Source organism: Globicephala melas, chromosome 2 (genome assembly GCF_963455315.2).
Source record: "Globicephala melas chromosome 2, mGloMel1.2, whole genome shotgun sequence".
Lineage (NCBI taxonomy): Eukaryota > Metazoa > Chordata > Mammalia > Artiodactyla > Delphinidae > Globicephala > Globicephala melas.
In genome coordinates, this window is record NC_083315.2 from 167,182,383 (window position 1) to 167,207,156 (window position 24,774).

Sequence of the window (24,774 nt, forward strand, 5' to 3'; positions counted from 1 at the left end):
CATAGACAGCTATGCGATTTACATAATGCCTCCCTTGTTTTAAATGGCAACATATGTAGTTACTATATCAAAAATGTAGCAGTTTTGCTAAAGAATTTTTAATTAAGTCTTACCTATTTGTCTAGGTTTTCATGTTTTCCAGTATCTCCAACCCAGTAAATCATGTATTATTCCTCTCCACCCTGTTGCAAACCAGCAGGGCTGGGAGGGCAGGAGCTAGTGTATTTATATTTTAAAGGTGAGGAGGCTTAAGTCCAGAGAGTCGGCGTGACGTTTTCGAGGCCTCCTGGGTAGCGGGCAGCAGCAAGATTGGAACGCAGGCTTCTGATTAGGAACCTGATGCCTGCTTGGCTATGCTGCTTGGCTGCTAAGATGTAACCGTGTGAAACTGTGGGCTCCAGCCTGCCAGGTACAGCCCTGCAGCTGCTGCAAACACATTCTATGTGTTTAACGTCACCCACGTCCCTGTCTCTAAGCGCAGCCTTGAAATTGCAGTGATTGTCCTGTTATTCCCAGGTCCCATTGTTCCTGGCCTAGTGAGGTGTCCCAGTAAAGTGAAAGACTTCGGAAAAGTTGTGTGTGGTCATGGGTGGAGAGCACGCGCATCTCAGAGGACAGAGCTCCCAGTTTCCCTGTGCGGGATCAAGTGTGCTTTGTGGGCTGTCCTTGGCAGTGGAAATGGGCCATATAAATTATACATTGAAATAATAGAGGCTGCTGCAATCCACCGGAAGGTCTGTGATGGCAGAGATGGTGGACTTATTTGCTGGGGAACTGGCTGTGCTGAGGGCACCCAGAGAACTCAAGAAGTTAGGTGCCAGGCGTATTCAACTTCTGGATTTCCTGTTGGGAGTGAAACATGCTTTTCTTTATGGTCAAAGCTTGCTGGACTTCGGCAAAGCACCAATATACCCAGAGGTGCATATCTTGGGCAGGAAAAGAAGGACGAAAAGGGTCTGATCAATGAGTTATATGACTTCAGCCCCAGTGAATACGAGAATGTCGGGGTTGGAGGGGTGAAAGTGAGAGAGTCTGACATCCCAGCCCATCCGCTTGGGGAGACAGAAGCCCGTAGACAGGGATGCCTGCCCGAGGCCACCCTACTTATTGTGGGCAACGTGGGTGCCAGGGTGCTGGCTTCTCAACTGTAGTCTTGAATTTTCCCCTCTGCTTCACCTCTTTGCCTTTTCATGGACCAGATCTTGTGTTACTTTTTTTTTTGGCCACACTGTGCGGCTTGCAGAACAATCTTAGTTCCCTGAGCAGGGGTCGAACCCAGGCCACCTGCAGTGGAAGCACGGAGTCCTAACCACTGGACCGCCAGGGAATTCCCTTGTATGACTTTTCTTAAGCAGGATAAGGTGCTCTGGACTAAAACAGGTGGCAGCAGGGCAGCAGCCTGTAGAGACTTGGAGAGAAGGACTGGTTCTGGGGGCACACGTGGAAAAAAGGCAAAATCTCAGGCACCAGGGAAAGACACATTCCAACAGGTTGTCACCCCTTTTGGTCCTTGTGCAGGACTCTTTTCTTGGGCCACTACTCAGCTGGCATCTCCATATGGCTTGCCTTAGACTACACTGTTTATTTGTCTGCCCCTCAGTTCGTCAATCCCATGAGTGGATGAACTGTGAGTACAAGTCTTCATCCTTTCCAGCAAACCTGATTTGACATCTCCTGTCTGCCAGCCACGTCCTGTGCCTGGCGCTGGGCACCAGAGATCCATGCCATGGTCTCTGCCTTCAGTGACCATTGTTACAACGTTCTTATGTAAATAACACGAATGTTATTACAGCTACAGTTTCTAGAGCAGTGCTTCTCAAAGCACCCACCTGCTTCTACAGAGGGAGCTTGCACCGTCATGTAAATCAACAAGCTGTTAACTCCACGGGGAAAGTCTTCCCGTGAAAAAGAAAACTTGGCTCCAGCCTGAAGAGAGTGCTTAGCGAAGTAATTGATTTATCCTCTAGCGTGAGGTGCTATCTCATCAGGGATCCTGATAGTAATTGTGGGCTGCTGGTCATTGAGGAGAACTGTTCTAGATCACTTTCTGTGCCTCAGGCATACAACTAAACACTAGATGTGTATATATACACACACGCATACACATCTACATATATGCGTGTGTGTAGTAATTTTATTCTTTAGGTTATGCAGTAAAATTGCCTTTTCCCCCGTTTTGGTGTACAGTTCTATGAATTTTAACACATGCATATATTCATGTAACCCCCACCATAATCAAGATACAGAACAGATCCATCACCCCAATAAATTCCTGCCTGCTATCTCTTTCCAGTGACCTTCATCCCCCATCCCAAGGCTCCGGCAACCACTGGCATGCAGACATAAATGGGGAGACAACTCAGACCCCGTAGAAGAAGGCAATATCTTAGGGCTAGAAGGAGCATGGGCCCCTGAGACTTCACAGAACAGAGTGAGAATAACCTCCTATCATCATGCCCCTCTCCTTAAGGGCAGGACCTGGAAATTCTGCTCACCCATCTGCAAAGGATTCTGGGAATTAAGGCCTTTCTTCTGGGTGGCCATCATCACAAACCTCTCCTACAAAATAGGAGGGGTGACAATTTGTCTCTCCTCTAACGTTGAGGTTCAAGAAATGTCTCGTTTCTTTATTTTTTTAAAATAAATCGAGTTTGGCTTGGAGCTGCCATTGTCAAGGTCTGGGGCAGGCTGACTGTCTACTGTGGGGCTCCCTCCAGCACAGCCTGGCTCCACGGTCTAGAGAGACCCCTGGTATTGTGCACCGCTCCCTCTGCAGCCCAGCGCAGCTGCCCAGGGCACTGCTTTTTTTCTCTGAGGGGCACTATGACTCCAAGGAGGGGACAGAAGACATCTCTTCCTGAGGACTCAGCCACGGGGACTCGTGCCCCAGCTGTGAAGGTCATGGACTTCACAGCGTGGCTCCCTGGCATCTCCTCAGCCACCCTCATCCGGGGCATTGCCTTAGTGCTTTGCATGGCATTCTCCAGGAACCTCCAGATCCCAGGGGTTTCTGACATAGTCTCAGGGAGCCTTATGGTTAAGTCTTTAAAATAAGTATGAATTCTTAAATTCATCCTAATAATGATCTTTAAAATACACATATATTTCAAGTCATCTTTAAAAGAGAAATTCAGAAGAGCCTCAGGGAACCTGATCGACCTATGACATCTGACGAACCCTAACAGTGTTAGGTACAATATTTAGAAAGTAGGTGTCTCAAACAGGAGCCTGGAAAGAAACAGATGACATAGTCAATTTGGGTGATTTCAGGAGAATTTAATAAAGGGACTACGCAGTACTTTGGGGCTAGTAACATTAGGGGCCCTGAGGGGGTTTGGGGAGGAGCTGTTACCAGGACTTGGAGGGGGAGAGAGCTGTAGGGAGGGGCCTTCTGTGACCTCACCCTCAGCAGCCTCAGGGAAGGAGATGGGAGAAAACTATACCCTGACAATGCTTCCCTCCCTCCCCTCCTCTGGGTTCCTCATTAGCTGAGCCCAAAGGGAAGCTAGAAGCAAGGATCCAGGTCCTGCATCCTTGGGCATCAGCCTCCATGGACAGAGACTAGGTCTGGAGAGGCACACGGAATGAAGGACTGACAGCATCCAGCACAGTAGGTGATGGAGGACGATTGTAATAGTAATAAAAACCAATACAGTAAGTCCCCCTGCGTACGTAACTTCAAGTTGCGAACGTGCGTTCCATCAACGTCGGGTGTGAGTGAAATTGTAGCTTGCCCTCCGTCTCCTATTTTTTTTTTTTTGCGGTACGCGGGCCTCTCACTGTTGCGGCCTCTCCCAGTGCGGAGCACAGGTTCCGGACGCGCAGGCTCAGCGGCCATGGCTCACGGGCCCAACCGCTCCGTGGCATGTGGGATCTTCCCGGACCAGGGCACGAACCCGTGTCCCCTGCATCGGCGGGCGGACTCTCAACCACTGCGCCACCAGGAAGCCCCATCCAGCTCTCTTTAATCACACCCTCTGAGAAGGCCAGGCCAGAAGAAGGAGGCCTTGGAGATCATTGATACCAAAGGTAGCCATCATCATGAAGCTCCCTGTATGCCAGATGTGTTTCTGCCCATTTCCTCTAAAAATCACCACAATCCTGCAAAGTAGATACTATCGTCCTTTTTTTATAGATGAGGAAACTAGGTCCAGAGAGGGTTAGTAACTTGCCCAAGACCACACAGCTAATAGGTGACAGAGCCGAGGCTCAATTTCAAATCCAATGCACTTCCAACTAGACAATGTTGCCTTCTATCTCTGAAACAGAAACATGAAACACATGGAAGTGTAGAAAACTGGACAAGACCATGTGCATAAACGATGGGGGTATCGGGATTGAGGAGGAGAGGAGAGTTAAGATTATCTGGGATCATTCCAGAAAGAAAGCAGGCATAAATTGAACTTTGAAGGACAAGGTAGATTACTACTAGTGGAGAAAAGGGAAAGAGTATTCATGGTGGGGGAAATGTGTAACCAAGTGTTTGGAGGCAGGAATGAGCATGGTTTCCAGCACAAGCAGAGGCAGCAAACCTGGTGAGAGCAGGCGGCTGAACTGTGGAAGGACTTTACAATAGAAAACATGGGGGCTGAGACTTTGGACAGGCTTCAGTGGGACTTAGGCATCAGTTCAAATTGTTTTTTGTTTGTTTGTTTGTTGTGGTTTTTTTGCGGTATGCGGGCCTCTCACTGCCGTGGCCTCTCCCGTTGCGGAGCACAGCCTCCGGACGCACAGGCTCAGCGGCCATGGCTCACGGGCCCAGCCGCTCCACGGCATGTGGGATCTTCCTGGACTGGGGCACGAACCTGTGTCCCCTGCACTGGCAGGCGGACTCTCAACCACTGCGCCACCAGGGAAGCCCCAGTTCAAGTTCTTGAACAGAAAAGTGACACCATTAAAGCAGCGATTAAGGAAGATTAAAATCTAAGGTACACAATTCCGCCCCCCCCCCCCCCCCCCCCCGCAGACAAGACTTTGAAGAATGCACATGATACAGCGATATGAGTTAGGTTTTTGGGTTTTTTTTTAACATCTTTATTGGAGTATAATTGCTTTACAATGGTGTGTTAGTTTCTCCTTTATAACAAAATGAATCAGTTATACATATACATATATCCCCATATCTCTTCCCTTTTGCGTCTCCCTCCCTCCCTCCCTCCCTATCCCACCCCTCTAGGTGGTCACAAAGCACCGAGCTGATCTCCCTGTGCTGTGCGGCTGCTTCCCACTAGCTCTCTAGTTTACATTTGGAAGGGTATATTTGTCCATATTATGAGTCAGGTTTTAATAGCAAGTGACTTTTAAGCACAGTCATTGTCTAAGCTTCCCCTCTAGCACTGGGTATGTTTTTTAAAAGGCTGTCATTCAAAATGCAGCTAACGTATGAAGTAGGTGTTTTTTCCTTTTTCTGACTTAATGAATTTAACTGATACTTGTTTTACTACTTCTCTGGAAAACTACTGCCCCCAACCACAACCTATGTGTGTGTGTGCCCACACAGCGGTGTGAAAAGCCCTGCTATTTGACAATGGGGATGGTGGGCACCGGTCACTAGAGCCCTGCCATCTGCCCCCTCACTTGCCCGAACCCTCAGCAGGTGTTGAATAGGAGGGCTTGCTCTGGGGAGCCTCAGGGCTTTGAAGCCTAGAATGGGCCTGGCCTGCCTGACCCTGCTTAGACCCTTAGTGGAAGAGCTCCTCTTCCAAGACACAGTAAGAGTTGGAAGCTGGCCCTGAGTTGGTTTTTATAAAATTGTCAAATCAAAGTTAAGCAAATATAAATGAAATTTCCCTGGGGCTCAAAGAATGAGCAAGCGAGAGAAAGGTGCGACCAATGGCTGAGATGATAAGTGGTCATCTGAGATGCTTAAGTAGCTGACAGTCCAAGGCCATGGTCATGGCACACCCACCAAGTGTGAGGCTCTGTGCTAGGCACAGGGTAGATGCAAAAACGACTAAGGCCAAGTATCTGCCCTCAAGTGGAGAAGCCACAGTTGTGGGTTCTCAGATGTCACTTCAGCAAGGACCCCTTCTCTGACACACACACACCTGTCCCATTCAGGAATAGGAGCCTTCTCTGGGGTCCACAGCCTTGTGTGTTTACCCTGATCACGTTGCTCACCACACCAAATGGTTGTTTGCTAACTTACCTGTCTCCCATGCATCATCGCTTGGATCAATGTCTTAAAAAGTTGACTGTCCAGTAAAACGGGGTAAGGAAATTGAAATCCAGCCAGGGGAGCAGAGGAATAATTTTGAGTTCTCTTGAGACCATTTGCTTTCCTAAGAGAAGTGATTTATGAAACGCCTTCTCCAAGCTCAGAAAGAAACCATCTCATGTGCTTCTGGGCTCCAGAGTAATTGTGGAATTCTGGGAAACTGCAGCCACCCACAGGCTAAAGGATGCTCAGCCAGCTGGGATGGGCTGGACGTTGGGGCAGGGCTACTAGGAGGAAATGCCAGTCACCTTTGACCCTTTCACTCCCCGGGGGGGAAGATGCAGCCATGTTTCCACCAGTCTTTGTTCTCCTACAAGAGAAGTGGCTTAGGGTGACAATGACCATCACTGTGGGAATATTGCCCCTCACTCTTCTGGTTCACTTACATCATGGCGTCCAGGCCTGGGTGTCCATGCTTGACCAGTATGACAGCACAGTATTTGAAAGGAAAAAAAGGACAGCTAATGAAAGGCCACCACCCAGTTGTTAGGCCTTTGTGGATCGGCACGTGAAGAATCATATTTCCTTCCTCCCTCCCTCCGCATGATCTCAATTCTTCCTTGACTTCTCTGTTCTTTCACCTGGTTCTGGAAAATATTCTTTAGGCCTCTGGACAATAATAGACTAACTACAGGTGATGAGAAACACAATCCCGCATTCCATTCTCCAATGTTAAGTTCACTCTAATTATGTGGGCATAATGAGTTGACACAAGACACAGAGTGGTCACACGCATACCAGGCAGTCGTGGTTTCTTAGCAACAAGCTAGAAACTTTGTTAAGTAGGTCTTGTTTGTGTCTGGGTTCATGTGCATTCAGAGCTGTAGTGACTGTTGAATGTAGATGGACATTTCGCACGTGGCTGATTTCTTCTTGAGATTCTATTTCAATGCAATCACCTAACAATGAGTTTGAAAGGCTGGAGTATTCTTGAAATTGCCTTATGGGTCTGGAGCTAATTTTAAGAGGAATCAATCTTATCTGTTTATGCTTACCATTTTTTTTTCTTTTTTGCGGTACGCGGGCCTCTCACTGTCGTGGCCTCTCCCGTTGCGGAGCACAGGCTCCGGACGCGCAGGCTCAGCGGCCATGGCTCACGGGCCCAGCCGCTCCGCGGCATGTGGGATCTTCCCGGACCAGGGCACGAACCCGTGTCCCCTGCATCGGCAGGTGGACTCTCAACCACTGCGCCACCAGGGAAGCCCTATGCTTACCATTTAATGTGTGCTGTGCTCTGAGTTATAACGATTTGCCTGAAGTGGCATAGAATATTTGTTCTTAAGGGCCATCAATCCGTCCCATGTCCTGTTGCTTGAGTGATCTTAAGCACATGCCTTATTTCTCCTTCAACTCCTGTAATAAAGGTTCAGGGAGGAGAAGACACATGCCCCACGTGACTTAGCTAGTGTGGGGCTGGACTAGGATTCAGACCCCGATCAGCCCACTGGGTCATGTGTGTGGGGTATGCAGGAGGTTCTTGGTTAGTGTGAACCCTCAAAGATGGTAGCCGGTGCGTTCTCGGGTGTCTGTGAGGTATTTTATCACTCTCCTAGAGCCCAGCATCAAATGGTCATTGTTCTGGAAGGCCTTCCTTCTGGATCAAGATTCCCTGGGAGGAAATAAAGGCAGACTGTCGACTCCACAGTATACACTGCCTGCCGCGTCACTGGCGTTCTATCAGTATGTGCTGGAGTGAGTGAGGGAGTGAACGAGTGATTCTAATTCTATTCACAGCCAGGGTTGACGCTTGCCATGCAAACCGAAGCAGAACATAGTGGTTTCCATTACCCAACACTCAGGAGATTGCTTTGCCATAAACGACAGTATTTTGCACGTTACCAGAGAATTGTAAATTCTCATTGTTCAGGTGATTGTTCTCAATAATTATTGTGGTGACACAGGCAGAGAAACGGAGCTGCCCCTTCTTATGAAACGGCGAGCTGGCGTGAGTCAGGAATGAGCCTTATCAGGCATTGGGGCGAAACAGGTGCCGGCAGACAGCCTGGGCTCTGTGTGCCAAGGCAAACGCTGTCACAGCACACAGCGTCACAGAGCCTCGCGTGGTCTTGCTGAGAAATTGTGTGGAAGTATGCGACACCAGCTCAATCTGTTTCACCCTGAACGCGGCCCCTTCTGATACAAGCTTACTTCTAAGGTGCTTTGAGTCTTTTGGGCCACAGCACCTATTTATAGCTGGGTCTCCAAATATAGATGAACAAAGGCTCCGCTTCACTTCCCCCATCCAACCCACACCCTCTGGAAGCACCTCATAGCACATTCTGTATCTCCAAGTTGTACCTGGATGTGCCGTCTGGAGAAGCTAGTGGACCATCAATCACTCTCTCATTTGTGTCTATTCATTAAACATTTTTTCTATTTTTTTTCTCTCTTATAATACATACTCATCAATTTCTTGCCAAGTGCCAGGCTCACTGGGAGATGTAAAAATGAAGGAAGAAGCCCCACTCATGGGACACGGTGCCCTGGTCTGTGGGGCAGATTTTATCAAAGTTTTTCGGGCAAAGGAGGGGTCTTTACAACTCAGCAATGCCAACTACTTAATATAGAATGTTAGACATCACTGTCTTTAAAAGTCTTTCCACGATTATGCCTTGTGTTTTGGTATGTCCTCTCTCCCCTCTTCCTCAGCAGGGGTGTCTTTCTTTCCTGCCCCCTAAATGATTCAGGGAAGACCTGTGCTGGCTAAAGTTTCATTCAGGCAACCTCCTTGAACAGGAAGCACCCTCCTTGGTGTTATTTCCTGTCCTACCTGTCTTTTTAAGGGGAAAGAGTGAGTAGTATATCTATGTATTTTACTAATTTTATTTTGTTTAATTTTTAAAGTTAATTTATTTTTTAAAGTTTTTATTGAAATATAGTTGATTTACAATGGAGTAGTATAAAGATTTGATTTATCCACGGATAGAAGTTTGATCACACACTTTCTCCTCCACCCCAGCCCCACGCTCCTGCTTTGTCTAAGAAATAACACTTGAGTAACTAAAATCAGTTTTGGTATTAAAACACTTATATGGTCATTACATAAAGCTGCCCTTGTTAATGGTTTGCATATGTTGTTTCTCCTCTTAGATCATAAGCTCAAATAGGCGGGGGCTGCATCTCATTTTCACCCCTTTTGTTCCTGCTTAGCTCCAAGCATGGTGCTGGGTGACGCCTTACAGATATTTCTGTTAGATGGAATATGCTTTTGCATTGGCTTTGAATAAAGGAGTCCCTTCCTTTTTGCAACAGAGTTGGGTATGCAGAACAGGAACCCGAACCAGCTTTTAACTCTGCTTGTTGAAGGAACTGCTGAATAAATTCACGGTTAAAAACACAGACAAGTGGGAATTCCCTGACGGTCCAGTGGTTAGGACTCCGAGCTTCCACTGCAGACAGCCTGGGTTTGATCCCTGGTTGGGGAACTAAGATCCCACAAGCCATGCGGCGTGGTAAAAAAAAAAAAAAAATCTATATCTATCTATCTATCTATATATTTAAAAAATAATAAAATAAAAACACAGACAAGTAACAAATGTGTGATGTGGCCAGGTTTATGCCAACAGGGAGCGGTGAGGCTGCAGGCAGCTAGGTGGCACTGCTTCCCTTCAGAGCGCTGAAATCCAAACTACAAAACAGAACAAAATATTGTTGTGCTGGTAAACAAACCCAGAACCCAGCCTCAGAAGCCAGCAGGTGAGGGAAGCTGGCCTTGGTCCACACACTGTGCTTAGCTCCTCTGCTTCTGCACAGATGCCAGTGTCCCATCGGACCTCACTTACCAAACACAAGTTCAAAGATAAAGCTGCCAAGAATTTCAGGATGGTGACAGCAGAGCATTAAACCTCAAGCTTGGGGCTCTTCTGAGCACAAGGCCCTCCCTGTGCTACTGTCCAGGCTGCAGGCCCATGAAGCTGGCCCTGCCTAGCACATACTAAGTACTCAAATGCTTGGTTAATGAATGAACACATGTTACTTCTCAAGACCAGGCTTAATTCACCAAAGCTCAATTGTCGGAATTATTCTAGGACCCAATTACAATATGGGTGGGGGGATTCTCTCATACACCCACCGCAATTCTCCTCGACTCCAGCTGGGCGTCCTACAGTCTAACTCAATTCTGGTGCTATCTCCTTGGAAGTAGCATCAGATCCTACAGGTTAAGGGCTCAGCCCCCCGGTTCTGCACCCCACCACCTCAGTTGCTAATCACAAGTCCGGCTTGTCACCAGTGCTTCTGACCCATCAGCTGTAAATCAGAGGTTCCCACGACCCCCTCTTCGGGTTTGATTAGTTTGCTAGAGCGGCTCACAGAACTCAGACCAGTTTACTTACATTTACCAGTTTATTATACAAGGGTATGATAAAGGATACAGACGAACTGCCAGATGGAAGCGATGAGGGCGTGAGGCTTCCGCACGCTCTCTGTGTACCACTCTTCCATCACCTCCACCTGTTCACTGACCTGGAAGCTCTCCGAGCCCCTGCTGTTGGGATTTTATGGAGGCTCCCTCACAGAGACATGATCAATTACTAAGTCCATTCCCGCCTTTCTCCCTTTCTGGAGGACAAGGCGGGGCGTTGAAAATCCTAAGCTTCTAATCAAGGCTTGGTCATGCTGGTGACCAGCCCCCATCCAGGAGCTCACCCAGAGTGGCCTCAACAGAACAAAAGATGCTCCTAGAGTTTTGTTTTTTTTTGGCTGTGTCGGGTCTTAGTTGGGACACGTGGGATCTCTGTTGAGGCATGCGGGCTCTTCCTTGAGGTGCGCAGGCTTCTCTCTAGCTGTGGTGTGCGGGTTATTTTTTTTCTCTCTCTCTAGTCGTGGCCCACAGGCTCCAGGACACATGGGCTCTGTAGCTCGCGGCACGCAAGCTCAGTAGCTGTGATGCCCGGGCTTAGTTGCCCCGAGGCATGTAGGATCTTAGTTCCCTGGCCAGGGATCAAACCCGTGTCTCCTGCATTGTAAGGCGGATTCTTTACCACTGGACCAGCAGGGAACTCCCCACTCCTAGTGTGCTTATCACTTAGGAAATTACAAGGGTTTTAGGAACTCTGTGCCAGGAACCAGGGGCAGAGACCAATGTATATATTTTCTATTATCTCACAATTGTCTATTATGGCGGACCTCATAGAAAATTTCTCTCTCAGATATTGAAAAAAACTTCGGAGTCAAGAGTTTTAATCTCTTTTTTTTTGAGATTTGTTAATCAGCTGCGGTACTGAGCAGATCTGAGTTTCACCAATTCCGTCTTTTGCTAGAGAGAGGTAGTCCTCGAGACAGGAGGATGGGAATTGATTTTGTTCTGTTTTGCTTTCAATTATTTTTTTTTGTTCTTAATTTTTAAAAGTCAAGAAAGGTAGGAACACCATTCCGTTTCTCCCTGTGCACATGTGACTTAACAAAATAGGGTTCAGATACACCTGAAACAACTGTGTCTAAAAAGTCAGAGACTCTTACTCAGCTATGCCTCTGTCTCCAGACAGGAGGATATGTTATCTGAAAAGTACAGGCCACTATGATGAAAGCTGATGGACTGACAATCCTAGATTTACTTTTAACTGGGCTGGGGGGGAAAGGGGGGCATGGAAAATTCATGGTTGGGGGAAGCAAGTCCCTGCAAAGGAAAGATTAATGTTCTTGGTGTACAGAATTTGATACATTAATAACCACCCTGATTCAGAAAAGCTTAGTTGAACAAACTTGTCGAGGCAACATTACCACAATCCTTTGGGGGGCCCGGAGGCCCTGGGCTTTCCTATGTATTCATGTGTCGATGCCAAGGTGAAAACAATGCCACTGAAAGAGGTTGGAATGCAATTTTCCCAAAGTGGGTAGGAGGGGAAGAAATCAAATGACGTACGCCTGGAATTTCATTTTGACTCTCTCCTAAGTGAAGATCATCGTTGATTAAGAAGCTCAAGAGAATCAGATTTACGCTACATTTATGTATTCATTCAGCCAGCATTTCTCGAGCTGTAGGCCAGGCACCGTGTTAGGTGCTGGGGCCTTGAAGCAAAATTCAGCTAAATACTCATCCTGGAGAAGCCCTCAGTTTACCCTGAAATGAAAATGTGGTGGATGGGATGGGGGGTGGGCATGGAACTCTCCCAGTTCCTGGTGCCTTGGGAAAGTGACCGTTCACATCCAGAGCCCCTGGTGCTGGAAGTCATTCAACCCCACAGAGGTCGGTAAGCTATGAGTTGTCATGGCAACAGAGTAAACAGATGGAACAGGGTGTGAGGGCCCCAGCTGTGAGTGTACTGTCTCTCCTCCTCTGCCTGAGTTCCAGCCGGATGTTCCCTTGCTTACTGCAGAGACCATTTTCCTGGACGTGGGACTTGGCTGGAGAAGAAAAGCAGATGGAACGGGTCTGCTGGGAAGGGGAGAGAATAGTAGAGACACTACAGATTCATACAGAATAACGAGTAAAATTTAGCGTAACACTTACGGGACCCTCCTCATGTGCCAGGCACTGCTGCAGCCTCATCTCAGCTGATTCTCATTGTAACGCTCTGGCAGTCTTCTTTCCCCCAATACAGAGGTGAGAAAACTGAGGCTCAGATGGGCTGTAGATAAATTGCCCACATAGGCAGCAGAGCTGAGATGAGAATCTGGGTCTGTCTGATTCCCATGCCTGTGCTCTCAGCGCTGAGTTTCAGTGGTTCTGAACTGTATGTAGGTACGGCGAACCTGGGGGTGTGGAGGGGGAAGGGCTAAAATGCAGAGTCCTGGGCAGAGCTCCAGACCTACTGAATCAGAATGTCTGGGGGCCCAGCAATCAGAACACGAAGGGATCTTGCGGGTCTTAGAGATCTGAGTGGGGCCTGGAGACCGGAAGTGACTTTCCCCAGGTCCCAGGGTGAGTCAGGACTAGCATCCAGGTCTTCCACACCAGCTTAGTGGGCTTCAAGGTGTGGAGTGGGGTGCTCACAGGACACCAGCAGAGGATACGGTGGGCCCAAGCACTGCACGTTGTTCTTCACTTACGGTGACAAGGCCCCACCTAACCTGGAAGAGAGAAGCCCTAACTGGTGCTCACTGTATTTCCTTCCAGCATTACCGCCTGCAAGGCCAGCCCACTTCCTAGCCCCGTCACCAGGGTAACCATTACCCCCAGCTTGACAGTCAAGTGCATACGCAGCTTCTTGCACCTACATCCAGGGCCAAGGGACCCAGCCCTGTAATCAGCCTCCCGCCGCCTCTACACAGGCAGCAGCACCAGCTCTCTGCTCTCAGGGCCCATCACCCCATCACCGAACTGCAGACACCCCTCCCCACGCTCGCACGCTGCATCCCGCTTCCCTCGCCCACTGCCTCCCAGGAGACGACTGTGCAATCTGCTTCTGGTGCGTACCATCACCTCTGGAGGGAGGAATCTGCCCTCGAGTTGGGGCACAGCCCAACACACGTGGCCCACACATGAGAAGAAACACCCCCTCCCGGAGGAGGGGCGCGGTGGCAGCGAACGCCCTCTCTCCCTCCAGAGACAGCTGAGGGGGCGGCTGGAGTTTGGAAGAGTTTGCAAAGTGATGATCAGGAGAGGGGCTGAGGCAGCTAACGGGGCGGGGGGGACTGGGCGGAAGCTGGGTGCCCAGATCCTGTTATTAATGAAGCAGCCCCCTGCCTGCCCAACCCCAGCGTGCTTTGTCGAGGAAACGGGACCCCCTCAATCACCGCAGTCACCTGGAGCCTGCCCCTGCAGGTGATGGGGCTGGGCGCCCTGTGCAAGGACCTGCCAGGATGCTTTCACGAGGCTGGGCTGCTGGGGCCGTGGAGTCCCCTTCAGGACTTCTAAAGGACCGATTCCATCCAGCCCACTCAATGCCCTGCTTGCTAGCCTGAACTTCTCTGATCTCCCTCCTCAATGGCTGGAGCCAGTCAATGCTCCTGACCAGCTCCATGCTGACCTGGACGGCAGACACCTCAGCTGTTCCCCTCCTCATTATTCCTTCCCTCGTCCGCCTGCTTGGGCACATCTTAGGCCGTCTCAGATTCTCTGTGTCTCCACTGTCTCCTAGGCTCTGAGCCTCTTCAACCCTAAGGACCAGGGATTGCTGTCCTGATTACCTTAACTTTCTCAGTTCCCTGCAGCCTGAGGGGTTGAAGCCTTCATTTCCTAACTGGGACTGAGACCTTACTCTTGAGGACTTGGAATCTGGCTCCCCCAGAAGCTGCTGAAAGGGCCAGGTGAAACCATTAGAGTGCTCGGGACTTAACTCCCCAAGCAGCCAACTGTGACCAACAGAAGGTAGACAGCAGAAGGAAGCCTTACCCACCTGCTTCCCACGGGCGGTTCCCCGGGCCGGGCTTCTGCGTAGCCTGCCTGGAGATGTCCTCTGCGGCTGAGCACCGGGCTGTGCCTGTTCACGAACTGGTGGCCAGCTTGGCAGCACAGTACCTGCATCTGCTTCCTTTCCTGCCCCACCTCGCTTCACTCTCTCTCTGGCTGCCCTAGGGTTGCACCTCCAAAGGAAGGGTTTTCTAGGGAATCTGGGCTAAGTCAGGACTAAGATTGAAAGAGGACTGAATCCTCATTTGATATTATCTAGCCTAATTCCCTCATTTGACAGAGGGAGCTGAGGGCCAGAGAAGTTAAGTGATTTCCTCAAGTTCACAGCTAGTTAATGGAGAAGCTATGCCTATTCATCACTTTAACGACGAATTAATGAGCACCTACCACGTACCAGGCACTATTCTAGGCCCTGGGAATGCAGCAGTGAATAACACGGACAAAATCCCTCCTTTTATGGAAGACAACATTTGAGCGGAGGGTTAGAGGGAAAAAAAGACCGTAAAAGAGATAAGTAAAATACTCAGAATGTTAGACTGATAAGGGCTGGTGGTAGTGATGGTTGGATATTATGGGCTGGACTGTGTCCTCCAAAATTCACCTGTTAAAGTCCCAACCCCTAGTACCTCAGAATGTGACAGTATTTGGAGATAGGGCCATTAAAGTGGTCATTAAAATGGGGCCATTATAGTGAGCCCTAACCCAATATGCCTGGTGTCCTTATAAGAAGAGAAAATTTGGACACATGAAGAGACATCAGGGATGCCACACACAGAGAAGAGACCCTGTGAGGACACAGTGAGAAGGCGGCCATCTGCAAGCCTCAGGAGAAACCAACCCTGCCAACACCTTGATCTGGGACTTCCAGCCTCTAGACTGTGAGACAGTACACTTCTGTTGTCACCCAGTCTGTGGTATTTTGTCATGGTCGCCTTAGCAAACTAAAATGGATTTTATTTTCATAAAAGGTGTCCTGAGCTGGCCTCACCTAGGTGACATCTGAGGAAAACTCCGAAGGATGTGATGGGGTGAGTTGTTTGCAACTCCGACGGAAGAGCATCCCAGTCAGAGGGACCTCAGGCTTCATGGCTCTGACTGGGCTCATACCTCAAGTGTTCAAGGGATAGCAAAGACGCCAGTGTGCACACAGAAAGCAGAGTGGGTGAGGCAGAAAACGGGAGGATGTGAGACCAGAGACGTGACGGGATGTGGGAGGACGTTCTCTGCATGAGATGAAGAGTTACTGCGGAGTTTAGAGCAGTGGTTCTCAATTGGGAGGAAGGGGATTTTGCATCCAAATTTGGCAATGCCTGAAGATATTTTCCATGGTCAATACTGAGGAGGAGTGAGGAGAGGTCAGGATCAGACACTGGTATCTAGTGGGTAGAGGCCAGGAATGCTGCTGAATATCCTACAATGCACAAGACAGCATTTCCCTCCAGCTCCCCAATAAAGAATGACCAAGGTCCGCATAGTAACAAAGTTGAGAAGCCCTGGTTTAGAGCACAGGATCATTCTGGCTGTGTTGGGAGTGACTTCAAAAGAAGAACAGGCAGACTTCCCTGGTGGCGCAGTGGTTGGGAATCCACCTGCCAGTGCAGGGGACATGGGTTTGAGCCTTGGTCCAGGAAGATCCCACATGCCACAGAGCAACTAAGCCTGTGCGCCACAACTACTGAGCCTGCGGTCTAGAGCCCGCGAGCCACAACTACTGAGCCTGCGTGCCACAACTACAGAAGCCCCCGCACCTAGAGCCCGTGCTCCACAACAAGAGAAGCCACCGCAATGAGAAGCCCGGGCACCGCAACGAAGAGTAGCCCCCGCTCTCCGCAACTAGAGCAAGCCTGCACGCAGCAACGAAGACCCAAGGCAGCCAAAAAAAAAAAAAAAAAGAAGAAGAACAGAGGCTCTGTTAATCCAGGTGACTTGGCCAGGGGGGCAGAAGATCTACTATGCCAGCTTAGGGCTCCCTGCCTCCTCCCTCTTTCTCTTTTCACTTTCTCAACAAACATTAACAGAACACTTACTATGTGTTAACTTGTCCCAGGCGCTGGGCAGATTCCAACAGCTGTGGCCCACTAGGACCCTCGTCTAGTTCACCCAGACTCAAGCTGGCGAGAAGGGAGCTGTTACAGGGAGCAGGTGCTGACTTGGGGACGTCCGCTTGGGGCTGCAGGTGGACCTCTGCAGCAGTTGTCAGCAGTCGCTGTCTACTCAGACACTAAAGAAAACACAGAACGAGCACTGGGTGGGTGACAGCTCACCTAGCCTAAAACTTGGAAATCATCCTAATGCCTCTGTCTCCCTGACCCCCACCCCTCCACCCCTAATCCATTCCCAGTTACCTCCAAAATCTCTCTTGTAGCTATTCACATTGCTCCATCTTTATCATCATGACTCTAGTCCAAGCAACTGTCATTTCCTACCTGGTGCCTCTATCGTCACTCTTGTGCCCCCAGAATCTTTTATTAGTTAGGACAGATGGGCCATGCTGCAGTAACAGAAAACTCAGGGAATTCTCAGTGGCTTAACACAAAAAAGGTTTATTTCTGACTTACGCAAAAGTAGGTAAGGTGGTCCTCATCCGTCAGTCTCCTAACTCTATTTTTTCCATAGCAGTTATCATACTTTGTAATTATCTATTTCATTATATGATTATTGGATCAATTTCTATTGCTATCCCTAGGGTGTGTGCTCCTTGATGGTAGGGCCTGTACCCGGCTTGCTACGTATCCCTAGACGTAGAACAATGCCGATAATATACCTATAATTAATGCCTTAATATAACATACAAAGTAGAATTCTTGAAATGTTTTTTGAATGAATGAATGGACGAGTACAGTGGTTACACTACAACTGGAGACCATATCATCTCCCAGATCTAAAAAATTCTAAAATACTTCATGCATAAAACATGATATGGAAAACATATGTATACTTTAAGCCTAACAATAAAACACTCACCTATCACTATACTACCCAGTTCAAAAAATAACACATCACTTGGGACTTCCCTGGTGGTCCAGTGGTTAAGACTCTGTGCTCCCAATGCAGGGGCCTGGGTTTGATCCCTCGTCAGGGAACTAGATCCCACGTGCCACAACCAAGACCCAGCGCAGCCAAATAAATAAATACATACATACATAAATACTAAAAAAAACCTCCATACTTCTAGTGCAAGGGGCTTGATCTCTGGTCGGGGAACTAAGACCCCACGTGCCAAGTGCGGCGTGACCAAAAAATTAAAAAACAAAAAAAACACATCACCAATGTCTACGTGCCCCTCCCTGATCACATCTCAGTCCTAGAGATTAACAAAAGACTGCATTTTGTGTCTATCATCTCTTTTTCCTTTTCATCACTTTAACCACATATGGATATTACATATACTACTGTTTTTGAACATGATGTAAATAGTATCACACTGTAGAAAATCTTTGGTGATTTGCATTTGTTGGTCAACATGTTTGTGAGATTTATCTTTGTAGAATTACGTAGTTCGGGTTCATTTTTACCGTCATAGTTTCCATTGATTGAGTATAATATAACTAATTTATGCTACTGTTGATGGGCATTTGAGTTGTTACCAGGTTTTTGCCATTATAATTCGTACTGCTGTGAACTTTCTTGTGCATGTCTCTTTGTGCAAGTGTGCAAAGAGTTCCTCTAGGGTACATAGTACATACCTTGAAGAGGTAAATTCCATTTTACAAGTTAATGCCAAATTATTTTCCAAAGTGTTTGCACCAATTTTCACTTCCACCGACACTGTCCAAGAGTTCCTTTTGTTCTACATCCTTCAGACACCAGATGCAGCCAGACTTTAACATTTTTGCCTCTCTGGTGGGTGTCTACATTTACCTTCTCCTGATTACTAATGAGGTTGAGCTTTTTTTCATAGGTTTATTAGTGGTTCTTCTTCTGCAAAATGGTTGTATATATATTGCTCATGTTTCCACTTAGTTGTCTTCTTACTGATTTTTTTGGAATTCTTAATTCTGGACAGCAATTCTTCTTTGGTTATTTTCTTGTAAATATCTTTTCCGGTCTATAGTTATTTTTGTTACTGTCTTTGTGTCTTCTGATGAATACGAGTTCTTAATTTTAAGATAGTTACATTTATCACTTTTATAGTATGTGCTTTTCGTTTTGTATAAGAACACTCTCCCTATTCTGACGTCATAAAACTATTCTTCTATATTTTCTTCCAAAAGTTTGAAAGATTTGTCTTTAGTTCTTTTTTATTCACCTGAAATTGATTTTGTCTATGGTCTGAGGTAGAAATCTAATTTAAATATTTTTCTCATTATTGCATTATAATTACATTAGTTTCCTACTGCTCCTGTAACAAATTACCACCAATCTAGTGGCTTGAAAAACAAAAATTTATTATCTTACAGCTCTGGAACTTAAAACTGGGTTTCACTGGGCTAAAATCAAGGTGTCAGCAGGGGCGGCACTGCATTCCCATCTGGAGGCTCTAGGAGAAGTTCCCCCCCCCCTTTTCCAGCTTCTAGAAGTTGTCCCCTTGAGCCCTCTTCCATCTTCAAAGCCAGCAATGGCTGGTCAAGATTCTCCTGCATCACATCACTCTGACACTGACCCTTGTGCCTCCCTCTTTTACTCATAAGGACCCTTATGATTACACTGGGCCCATCTGGATCAAGATAATCTTCCCACCTCAAAATCCTTAAACTAGTCACATCCTTAAAGTCCCTTTTGCCACGTAAGGTAACACAGTCACACATTCAGAGGATTAGGATGTGGACATCTTTGGGAGAGCATTATTCTGCCTCCCACAATAATCAACTGATTCAGCACAATTTATTTAAACTTTTCTGAACCTGGGTACCGGGAAACACTGGTCTGGTTGTAATAATAATAATAATAATAGCAAGCACTGAATGCTTGCTGTGTACCAGGAATTTCTCTAAGCATTGTATGCATATTACCTCATTTAATACTTACATGACTTTATGCTAAGGCCAGTACTATTATTTCTATCTTAGAAATGAGTAAAGTGAGGGACAAAGTGATTAAGTACCTTCCCTACAATAGGAAATGGCAGAGCCAGGACTCGAACCCAGGCAGTTGGGATCCTAAGTCCATGCACCCAACCACCACGTTACTGTTCAATGAACAAAATAAATACATAAATCTAGCTTTCCTTAGCTGCTCAAGCCTAAGTCCCATAACTTCTTTGAGCCTCGGTTTCTTTCTCTATAAAATTGGAAAAGTGGTGCAGCTCTTCTGCATTTCACGGGGCTGCTTTGAGGACACATTGAGACAAGCTGTAACAAAGCGGTTCAGATAAGGAAAACAGGGCTCCAAGAGTCATTCCACTGCATGTCACTGGCAGAGCCAGGACTGGGACTCAGGTTTCCTGGCAAGGTGGTCTATTTCCACCACAGGGTGGTAACTATAGCAGGCACAACTGTTCACATAGACTATTTGCCCTTCATCAACCTCAAGCCCATGAAAGCTGTGTCTGTGTAGCTAATCAATTGTTCATTAAGAATGTCATCAAGTCTCAGAGGATGCTGTTACAAAATTCAGATATGAGCTAACACTTCTTAGCTGAGACAGGGTAAAGCGTACAAGTATTATTTAGTAGCAGCTACAAATCAAGGGGAAAAGGAAGAAAATTTCAGAAACTGACAGAAGAGGGAGGCTGCAAGGTACTTGCTAAGGAAAACCACCTCCACCAGGTCTTTGCTTCTTCTCCATCCTGATCCCATCAAGATGCACCTCTTTTCGTTTTCCTTTGAATTCTCCTTAGTGGAGTGGGTATCAGAAAACCTGACTTTCAGCTTTGGGGTAACGCCTGACTGTTTTTTGCTTTGACTTTCAAGGTAATATGGAAAAAGAAAAAAGGAAAAAGGGCGAAGAGTGGGAGGATTCACTCTACCAGATACTAGGATATATAACGAAGTCATAGCAATAAAATCCATGTAGCACTGGTATAGGAACAGATCTAGATCAACAGAAGAGCAACGAGAGCCCAGAAACAGAGACAGGTGTCTATGGAGACCTGGCTTACGACACAGATGCCGTCACATCTTGGTGGGGAAAAGATGGATTGTTTGGTGGGTACTGCTGGGAAAACTGGCTCAGCATGCACAGAAAATAATATTGTATTCCTATTTGCAGTACATGCGAGGTGAATTCCAGATGCGTTAAGACATGTGACAGGTAGAAGTATGAAGCAAAATAGGGAAAAATGTAGGAGAATATTTTGCAGCCATGCGTAGGAAAAGATCTTTAAACAAGACCCTAAAAGCACTCTTCACAAGGCTGAGATTGGATGCATTTGGCTACATCAAAATTAAGGATTTCCCCTACACTGTAGGATAGCAAAGACGCAAAGATCAAGTTAAAAGGATGCAAGAAAGACTGGGAGATACTGGCAATGTCCAAGGCTGACAAGGGATAAATATTTAGAATATGTAAGAAACTTTAAAAACTCACTCAGAAAAATAATAGGAAATTTAGCAGAAAAATAGACAAAAGATGTAGCAGGTAGTTCACGGAAGGAAAAACATCTCTATGCCTCTTAAGCTTATGGAAAAATGGTTATCACTCATCATGAAAATTAAAATGTGATACTACTTTACCAATGCCAGATTAATAGAAATTGGGACATATGTTAGCGTATAAAGTGGAGAAACAGGAACCTTCCTATCTTCATGTGCCATTGGTGGCAGCGCAAACTGGCAAAACCATTCTGGAGAGTACCATGGCAGAGTGAAACCAAGCAGTGTAGACTCCATGATTTAGCAACTCCATTTCTCTCTTATGGTCCATAAGAGACACGTGTAATACCCATTCCAGCATTGTCCGTGATAACAAGGAACTGCTGGCAACCTAAGTGTTCATTGATTAAGGAACTGGTAAGTAAAATGTGCTAGACACACAAATCAAATACTTTTAGTGGTCAGAATTAATGAACCTCTGGTATACACAGCCCCACGGGCAGATCTCTAAGACATCAAGTTGAGGGGAAAAACAAGAAACAGAATGAGTTCTTATCACAATACCATTCGTGTATATTAAAAATAGATACTTAAACTAAAAGCAGTATCTTTCGAGGACATATACATGTACTGGGACATATCTTAAACGAGAGAGAATGCATATGCGGGGTAGAGAAACGGGAGGGTGGAGAGGGAATGAGTGGAAAATAATAAAATAAAAGAGTTGGGTGTTGCTGACTCTTAGGAGGGAAGAGTATGATCAACAAAACTTTTGTCGCTGAGGTCCAAAAAAATGGCCCCAATCCCCCTTCCATCGTTTCCTACTCTTAACAGAATCAAATGCAAGCAACTCAGCGTGGCTGCCCAGACCTGGGCTTTTTTCCGTAAAGGACCTACCTCTCTACCTTGCCAAGCACTCGGTTCCCCGCACTTCAAGCTCTATTCTGCCTGCACTTCCTACAACCCAAACACACCCAGACTTCAATTCGAAATGGGCTTACTCTTACTTCTCTTGGAAAAATCCTGTTTAAGATCCAGTTTAAGCGTCTCCTCTCCAGGAATCCTTTTTCTGACGGCTGCCCTTCCCACATGCTAACGCCTCCCGGACTGTATGCCCATGCACCCCGTCCGCATCAATCCCGCCCACATCAGGTTCTATTTCCTTATTTTGGGTACACACCCCTCCCTCAGGGATAGAGCAGAGTTACGGAGATGTTCGCGTCCACAGATCGTGCGCTGGGGTGGGCGGTCCCACGAATAACCGCATGATAATTCTAGCAACTTAAGCAAGATCCCAGCCCACCTCCCTCTTCTTTGTTTCGCCTCTTATTGGTTCAGCATCTCCGCCCCCGGCTATGGACCCCACTCCTCCACTGGCCGCAGGGAGTGGGAGGCTCTGCGCACGCGCCGCGGCTTCGGGCGCGCTCGGTCGGGGGCGGGGCAAGGGGAGAGAAGAGCAGAGAGACGAGAGCGGTAGGGGGCCGCCGCGACGTTGCGCGGCAGTTGCGTCTGGCCCGCGTGCACGCGACGCCCGGGAGGGGGCGGGGCTGAGGCCGGCGCCCCCACCCAGGCCCCGCCCCCTAGGCCCACCCGCGCATCTCACCCCGCCCCCTCGCCTTGGCTGCCCCGCCCCCTCGCCTTGGCTGCCCCGCCCCCTCACCTTGGCTGCCCCACCCCCTCGGCGGCCGCGCTCCTTCTCCCGCCGCCTGCTCGCCTCTCGCCCGGCTCCTTCGGCCGAGAGCGGGAGAAAGTCCTGCTGGTGGGCGGCCGCGGGGCTGCGCGCGTCCGGCATCCCGGTGCCGCTCCGGCCCGGGCGGCTAGGGGGCCCGGCGGTCCATGCATCCGCCGCCGCCCGCCGCCGCGATGGAGTTCAGTCAGAACAGTCTGTTCGGCTACATGGAGGACCTGCAGGAGCTCACCATCATCGAGAGGCCGGTCCGCCGGAGCCTCAAGGTGCGCCCCGGGGAGGAGGAACTGCCCGCAGGGCGCCCGGCGGCTTGCCCCTACCCCGACCCCAGCCCGTCCGCTCCCCGAGGCGGCCCGGGACCCTCTCGGAGTCCTGCTGGCCCCCCAGTCCTCCTCCAGTCCCCGGCCGCCGTGTTACCCTAACCCGGCCCTTCTCGGGCCCCCTTCTTCGACGTGGCTCGGGTTCTCCCAGCCTGGACCCCCAGGCCCGAGGGACGGGCATCCGGAGCCAGCCCGCGATCCCTCGGACGCCCTCGGTTTTCTAGTCCCCCGGCCCAGCCCGCCCCGGGCCCTTTCCCCAACCCGCCCCCCAGGAACGGCCGGTCGAGCCCCTGTCGTTCGGGCCAGCCCGGCGTCCTCCCCCGCGCCGTCCCTCTCGCACAGCCGGAGCCCCTCGGTTGCGGTCCTTCTTCCCCCGGCCCTGCAGGAGCTGACCCTCGCAGCTGCAGCCCGCTTATCCCGCCTCCTCTCCTTGGGGCTCCCCCTCCCCCCGCTTTGGCTCCCCGGTGCTGCTGCCCGGGTTCAGGCCCCAGTCCCACTTCTCAGTCTACACGGCCCCGACTCTTCCCCTACCTCTCCCAGAGACACCCCAGATCCCATCCCCCTCCTCCCCCATCAGAGCGAGCTCCGGTCCCCCAGTACCCAAGTCAGCCCGGGCCTCCCTTCTCCTCCCAACTAGCACCCATACTAGAGCCGTCCTGCTACGGGTCTTCAAAGCCCTCTCGACCCTTTGTCCCGATCCTGAGTCACCACGTGTCCTTACCTTCCAGCCCCTCCAGGACTCTAGCTGGGACCCTGCTCCCTAACCTCCTTAAGAGAGTCAACCTTCACTAGGCCCCCCACCTCCCGCTAGCTCCCCGACCCCGCAGAGTCATCTTCCTCCCAGCCTCCCAGAGGCTCCAGCCCCCCAGAGGCTCCAGCCCTCAATGCTGGCAAAACTAGTGACCGACCCCCTCCGCCCCCCATTATAGCTCTTTTCACTCCCACCTGCCGCAATATCTCGAATCTTTGATTTCCTTCCAGTCCCAGAGTTTATTCCCTTCCCTCCCCCACTCCAGATTTCGTCTTTCTCATTCTCCCTCGGCTGCAGTATTCATTCCCCCTTTTAAGCATTTCCTGGGATGGAAATGCTGGCGAAACAGTCTTGGATATTAGAGACTAAAAGTATGTATATATTTTATATATATACATACAATTGATTTCAGCAAGGTTCTGAAGCCCACAATGTGATTCTCAGGCTTCAATCTAGAAGCTAGAAGAGTAAACAAACAAAAAAAAGCCCCCAACCCCCCAAACTCCACCACCTAAACCCAACAATTAGAGATGTCTGAGGTTTGAGGGCGTCAGACCCTTGATTAGTTTTCAGTGACAACGCTAAATTGTGAAACTTTTTCATTAGTCCATACTCAGATAGGGTCCCTGGAGGCAAGACCGATGCGATGTTTGTGTGCATAATTTGTGTTTTACACTTGACAGACACCAGAAGAAATAGAAAGATTGACAGTTGATGAAGACCTCAGTGATATTGAAAGGGCTGTTTATCTGCTCAGGTATTTCATAAAGTCTTTTTGTGATAATTGCTGCTTTTCCTGTGGCAGCATCCACAAATGATTTCTGAAATGTCATGTTACGGTTCTGTTCAGATTTACTTAACCACTTGAACAGAGTACTTTTGCATGCGCAGCACTTAATTATGTTATAAATTAAGATTTAGATATGGACTTATGAACTTGAGAACCGAAATCAAATCAGATACCTAGCTTATAGAATATTGCTTGGAGGAGGAGCAGAGCAACTAATGGTTTGAGTTGAATCTCATTAAAAAA

General features: G+C 48.5%; 1 protein-coding gene across 6 annotated transcripts in view; it reads left to right on the top strand.

Moving 5' to 3' along the window:
• The first annotated feature begins 22,715 nt into the window (after window positions 1–22,715).
• PPP4R4 (protein phosphatase 4 regulatory subunit 4) overlaps window positions 22,716–24,774 on the top strand; it is a 119,841-nt gene continuing 117,782 nt past the window's right edge. For 3 of the 6 annotated variants that reach the window (XM_060295237.2, XM_060295239.2, XM_060295240.2), the window contains exons 1-2: window positions 22,716–22,936; window positions 24,425–24,498. In XM_060295237.2, the coding sequence (XP_060151220.1) occupies window positions 22,820–22,936; window positions 24,425–24,498 (191 nt within the window). In that variant the 5' untranslated portion in view covers window positions 22,716–22,819. Of the gene's footprint in view, window positions 22,937–24,424; window positions 24,499–24,774 lie in introns of those variants that run through there. The other 3 variants (XM_030883478.3, XM_060295238.2, XM_060295241.1) reach the window with 2 other exon arrangements.